Source organism: Mesitornis unicolor, unplaced genomic scaffold (assembly GCF_000695765.1).
Source record: "Mesitornis unicolor isolate BGI_N332 unplaced genomic scaffold, ASM69576v1 scaffold30883, whole genome shotgun sequence".
NCBI lineage: Eukaryota > Metazoa > Chordata > Aves > Mesitornithiformes > Mesitornithidae > Mesitornis > Mesitornis unicolor.
This window is the reverse complement of record NW_010177169.1, coordinates 1-6559: the sequence shown is the minus strand read 5'-3', so window position 1 is coordinate 6559 and position 6559 is coordinate 1. Positions and strand designations below refer to the sequence as shown.

Sequence of the window (6559 nt, the reverse complement as noted above, 5' to 3'; positions counted from 1 at the left end):
AGATGAATAATTTGTTTATGAATTCATCATATTTCACAATCCAGAATTAGTCGATTTCTTGCCCCCGAGACTCCACAGTACTGAAATTTTCATAGGATTTTGGAATTATTCACTAACAGATTACGTATCCTTACAGCAGGATTAATTTCCACACAAAGGGCTTGGATCACAGGTACCGGATCCGGACTTGAGAACAGAGAAACGATGGAATTTCTCAAAGAGAAATTTAGAAAATTTTCTTAAAAAATAGAAATTTAGAAAATAAATATTAGAAAATAAACCAGTTGAGGTTCTATAGAATGCTATTATTCTGTTAAATGAAGGCACAGATTTCCACAGGCTTTGAATCAAAGTAGGTTTTTAAATCTTGGACGTGTGTTGTGAGAAGTGAGGTAGGGGATACGTATAAATACACTGGGTTTTATTTACCTCAGCCCATTCTGTGGAACCCAATAATCCAAATTCTTCTGCATCCCAGCTAGCAAAAATAATAGTTCGCCTTGGTCTCCAACCTGCAATCACAGAGTTCAACTTGAAAATTCAGCTTCAAGTTCGAAACTCAACTTAGAGTTAGAAAGTCCAGCGACAGATCACCGTGGTTAAATGAAATAACTTTTAAAAAATAGCAATTAATTGGTATTGCAGTGAAAAAAACCCACCTCTGTGAACTCCTTAGAGGAACATATTACTGCAGAGGCATTTCTTAACACAGTATTTTCAGTCCACACAGTTAAGAGGGTATGACACTGAGAAGAGACTTGAGGGGATAAATTCAGCTGACTGAATATGCATCTCTTCAATGAATTTACCTCTTTCTTAATGAAAGGGAAGTTATTTATTCCTACTTTATTCATTCTCACCTGTAGAGGTGAAAAGTTAAATCAACACAATCTTTTATAGGGACATCCAACACCGTTCCTCAAAGCTGCTGTTTTCCATATCCATTATTTTATGTCTGTAGTAAGTTATAATAACTGTAACGTCTGAAATAAGTTAATAATAACCCCATCCCGCGCTACATCACAAAAAGTGTGGCCAGCAGGGCCAGGGAGGGGGATTCTGCCCCTCTGCTCTACTCTGCTCTGCTCAGACCCCACCTGCAGGACTGTGTCCAGCTTTGGAGTCCTCAACACAAAAAGGACATGGAAGTGCTGGAGCAGGGCCAGAGGAGGCCACAAAGATGATCCAAGGGCTGGAGCAGCTCTGCTATGGGGACAGGCTGAGAGAGTTGGGGTTGTTCAGCCTGGAGAAAAGAAGAGAAGGCTGCGGGGGGACCTTATAGCAACCTTCCAGGACCTGAAAGGTGCCTATAAGAAAGCTGGGGAAGAGCTGTTCACTGGACCATGGAGCGACAGGATGAGGGGAATGGTTTTAAACTGGAAAAGGGCAGATTTAGGTTGGATATGAGGAAAAAGCTCTTCCCCATGAGGTGGTAGATCAGTGGCCCAGGTTGCCCAGAGAGGTGGTGCAGGCCCCATCCCTGGAGATATTCAAGGCCAGGCTTGATGGGGCTGTGAGCAACCTGATCTGGTGCCAATGTCCCTGCTGACTGCAGGGGCTGGACTGGATTAAGGGACCCTTCCAACTCAACACATGCTGTGATTCAGTGGTTCTGTAACTTACCTTCCATCTTCATTTTACCAAAACTCCGTACGACCTCTTGCAGAACAGCCGCACCTGTGGTTGGGTCGATGCCACCAAACACCCACGAGTCTCTATGACCTCCTAAAATAACGTATCTGTCTGGAAACGAGCACACCACATCAATCCTTAATTAAACACGCATTTAGGTCACCTGCATTTCCTTGGATTGCATCCTTACTTGTGTCAAACAAAATATGAAGTTCAATACCCGTGCTACAAATTCATTTTTAAGGTAATGTGCGATGAATCACTTCTATACTGAAGTATAGAAATAAAGACAAGAAAGATTTAATACATATTTTTCCACTTAAAAGCCTTTCATGTATATATCCTGCTACCTAAGTATTAACAGTAGTAAGCTGAGGTCCAAATCATCACTTGTTTTTTTGTACTTCGCATTGTGTTAATTTTTTGCAACGGCAAAATAGATGAATGATGGAAGAGGAAATGTACTGCAAAATGAGAGGTGTAATAAAAACCGACAAATTCTCTGATATTTATCATTCTGGCATTCTCATTCAAATACATTCTTGGAAATGCCAATGAAAAACAAGTTTATTGCAATATGAGAATAATAAAAGACGAGGCGATGTCGTGCTTAGGGACATGGTGTAGTGTTGGAGTTAGGGCTGGTTCAATGGTTGGACTTGATGACCTTAAAGGTCTTTTCCAACTGAAACCATTCTGTGATTCTAATTTCACCAACCACAAAATAAAGAAGAAATTCAAATTCAAATTCAAAATTAACATTAACATTAAAATTAAAATCTAAAATTAAAATTAAGATTTAAAATTAAAATTAAGATTTAAAATTTAAAATTAAAATCACCTGGTGCTCACCTGGTTCCACAGCTCCTCTGAGGATGCCAATGACGTTGTAAATTCGCGTTATTTTATTGATTGTGTGGACGTGCATCCTGACTTTTCTGAAATGAAAAGCAGCATGGAGTGACCATTTCTGGCTGAGAAAGCAATAAAAAAAAATATTCTAATATCCCGTAAGCCACAACATTTCTGCTTCTGATCTGTTTTGTGTGCTCAGCGCTGATTTAACCTGTTGTGTTGTATGTGTCCCATTCCTTATTGCAGGTTATTCTGCTGACAGAAAGGTGCTTTAGAAACAACCTTACAAAATGGACCAATCTAGAAACTTCCAAATATTTACAGAATTTATTGAACTGCTATTTATGGAAGTCAATCAGGTAAGTGGATATTAGAGGAGTAAACTGAAAAGCCTATGCAGTAATTCAAATTTACATTTAATTTACATGTACATTTTAACAAATTTTACATTTGCATTTTGACCAAAATGATAATTGTGGATCTATATCTTTTTATAAATAATGCACTTTGGTTTTCTAGCACAGTTCTGTGTAATAAGGTCGAATTTGGAGAGAAGATGATTAGAAATATTCATCCAGGAATAAATTGAAGTCTGCTTAGGACAGCAAACCCAAGTGACCAAGATTTGTCAATCCTCCCTCCATTTGTGAAATTTTATAAAAAGGAAAGAAATTCAGGTATAAGGAGAGCTAAAAATGTTGTATTCAAACCCTCTTAACCTGGAGAAGAAACAAAGCATCAAACAGTGCTTTTTTAGTGTCTGGCAGAGCTCTAAGAGTTTGCATTTGAAGTAATTTTCTCAGCAGCAAATCTCACTGCTGCTCTTCAAGACATCCCAAAAAGCATCTTAATTATGTTACATATACTTTCTGATTTATTTATTCCTACTTTATTCATTTTCAGCTAATCTTAGAGCAGAAAAGAGTAATGATCAATGAAGTTTTATAGACGTATACATTCAGATGTACTCTTGTTCTGTGGGAGGTGGAGCAGGGAGAGTGATACCCTATTTTTACACACTGTTCATTGCGGTCCACTTCCAGTCCTCATAGAATAATATCTCATGTAAATAAATATCTATCTTATGTAAATAGATATCTCATATCTTTGTATCAGCAATGGAGTGGGCAGCAGGAGCAGGGCAGGGATCCTTCCCCTGTGCTGGGCACTGGTGAGGCCGCCCCTCAAATCCTGTGTTCAGTTTTGGGCCCCTGACTCCCAGAAGGACATTGAGGGGCTGGAGCATGGCCAGAGGAGGGCAAGGGAGCTGGGGAGGGGTCTGGATCACACGAATGATGGGGAGTGGCTGAGGGAGCTGGGGTTTCAACTGAAGAAGAGGAGGTGAGGGGAGACCTTATCCCCTCTACAGCTCCTGAAAGGAGGAGGGGGAAGCGAGGTGAGTGTTGATCTCTTCTCCCATGTAACCAGTGATAGGACAAGGGGAAATGGCCTCAAGTTGCACCAGGGAAGGGTTAGATTGGATATTGGGAAAAATTTCTCTACTGCAAGAGTGGTCAAGCAGTGGAAGGGGCTGCCCAGGGAGGTGGTGGAGTCCCCATCCCTGCAGGGGTTCAAGAAGTGGTGGATGTGGCACTTGGGGCCATGGTTTAGTGGGCACGGTGGGGTTGGGTTGATGGTTGGACTTAATGATCTTGGAGGTCTCTTCCAGCCTTAATGATTCTGTCATTCTGTAAATTGAAAGTATTTTTATAGGAAAAACTGGCAACCCTGGGAGGCTTCCAGTGGACAAGGGAAACGTACGTAGAAGAGAAATACTGAATTGTCAGTCCTTCTGCAATGGTACAAGCTGTTCTGTTGTCCCCTTGGCCATCAGAAACAGAACAGAAAGATCAAATTGAAGTGCGGAGGACGTTCAGGGTTAATTCAACAGTAATGTGAAGTGTCTACTTGCTGCTGTACAGCCAGTTTTGAAAGGACCAGTGAAACACCTTAAAGAAAGGATTAAAGTTGGGATGACAGGGCTGGCCCTGCATCCTCTGAATCTGTCCATTGACGCTGGGCACACTGAGCAAAACCAGTTCTGATAATTTATTTTCAAACGTTAATAGTTCCCAGCAAGTAACTATTACTTAAGTAACACTTGAGTAATTACTTGAGTAATTACTTGAGTTGCCCACTCAGCAGGAGGTACATTTGTCTAGAATCGCTCTAGATTTATTGTTTCAAAGTCTTTTTCTTATCGGTATTTTATTTTTGGTAATATTTTCTAAATAGGCACGTGTAAAAAAACAGACCTTGTAGAGGTGTTTCCTGCAAATCCTGGCCCTATGTTATACGACACATTGAGACTTCCCTTCCAGCTGTTGTCGGGAGCTGCAGCTCCTCCCATTGTGCTGTGAGGTGAAAACCAAGACAAATATTGTTATCCAGTAAGTTACAACCTTAATTTTCCTTAATGATTCCCTTAAAAAGAGGTGGGTTTACTAAATTCTTAAATATGTTATGCCAGAAACAAATGGTTTGGAGTTTTCCACATTTTATCATCTTAGCATAAAACAGATTTGCTGCACATTGGGAACACTGACTTCTGATGAGAAGGACCTGATGTATACTCACCGTAATAATATTTCCGCATCATGATATCCAATGGGATGAACTGGGATTTTGGGCATCCCTACACCTTCATTAACTTTGTACCTGAAAGTGTACTCTGAGAGAACAGGAAAATGTCACATTTACAGCGTTCTCAGTAAACTCAACCCAACTGGAAACATTTTTGAACAGTGCAGCCGCAAGCAAGCATTAGTTTTTCAATTCTTACATAAATTTCTTAGACATTGCTTCTAGGAAACCACAACATACTCCTGCAAAGAGGATTTTTAATCTGTTTTTTTTTTCCACTTGGAATTTAGGATCAGCAGGGAAATGTACCTCCAAGCAAAGCTATTTCTGCTCTTTGATGGTAGACTCTAATTTAGTTTAAAGTGGTCCTGTTGAGAAACACAGATATTTTAAAATATCCATAAATTCTCAGGCATTTTCTGCTGCTTCACAGTGTGTAAACATGTCCTGCTTTTCTAAGAGTTCCAATGCTGGGATGATCATACAAAGAGATTTTCCTAACTCCAAAGCAACCAGCTGAAATGCCACGTACTGAGCTTATACCAGAATAGGAAAATTAACCACTGCTAAAAGCAATTTTAAGCAACTTTTTCCATTCCATCCTCACTGAAAATAGATGAATTTCTGGCGCCACAATAAATATCAGCACAGGTTTATAAAGACGGCCCAGGGTACAGATATTTTACTCACCTTTCGCAGGATAACCTGGTGTCAGAGGATCCCCTGCCCCATTCAGGTTTAATACATTTCCACGCTGGGCTCCTCCACCCGGAAGATTCCAGCCATCGGGATAAGCCTTTACTCCTGGGGCACAGTAGTCAGCAGGGTCTGAATAAAGTATAATCCCTTGGGCGCCTGCTAATATGGCATTTTTAACCTGTGAAATGTTGTGGTTTAAGGAAATGCTTTTAATGTTTTCTTTCTTTAACGCAGTAATTAATTTTAATAGCAGTAATTAATTTTAATGCAGCAAATCCTGCCGGGTCTACCATGAAAAGTGTCTGACCCACAGAGGAGAAAAATAAACCACGGCCCTTACTTTGTTTCCTCTGAAGATCTTCCCGTATCTGGCAATCACAATCTTTCCTGTGCAGTTAATTCCCATTTCACGCTCCAGCTTGAAAAAATCTTCGGTGCGGCCATAATTCACATATACCAGGTCCGCCTGCAGAGAAAAGAAAAGAAGTCTATGGCAATTGGTCAGTCGACAAACAAAATATCTATGTTCAAATATACTCAGCAGTATTCACTATGTATGACACAATTCTTTGCATGTCTACAAATGAGATCCAGCGTCCATAAAAAGAATAGCAAAAGATATTCTATAGGAAGCCTTGGCTCAAACTGCTGAGCTGATATTATATATCATATATCACATATAACTTATCATATATCATATATAACATATAACATATCATATATCATATAAATCATTATATATTAATTATCATATGTTACATGTTATATATTATATACTATATTATATATA

At 39.6% G+C, this 6559-nt stretch overlaps 1 protein-coding gene across 1 annotated transcript; it reads right to left on the bottom strand.

The window, feature by feature from the left end:
* Window positions 1-429: 429 nt before the first annotated feature.
* LOC104538696 (N-acetylated-alpha-linked acidic dipeptidase 2-like) lies at window positions 430-6235 on the bottom strand (the record flags this gene model as incomplete). Its single annotated transcript, XM_010181986.1, has 7 exons — window positions 430-512; window positions 1624-1743; window positions 2485-2570; window positions 4743-4841; window positions 5065-5158; window positions 5761-5947; window positions 6110-6235. Coding segments are annotated over 7 exons (795 nt in total), but the record flags the coding sequence as incomplete, so codon positions are not given.
* Window positions 6236-6559: the final 324 nt, after the last annotated feature.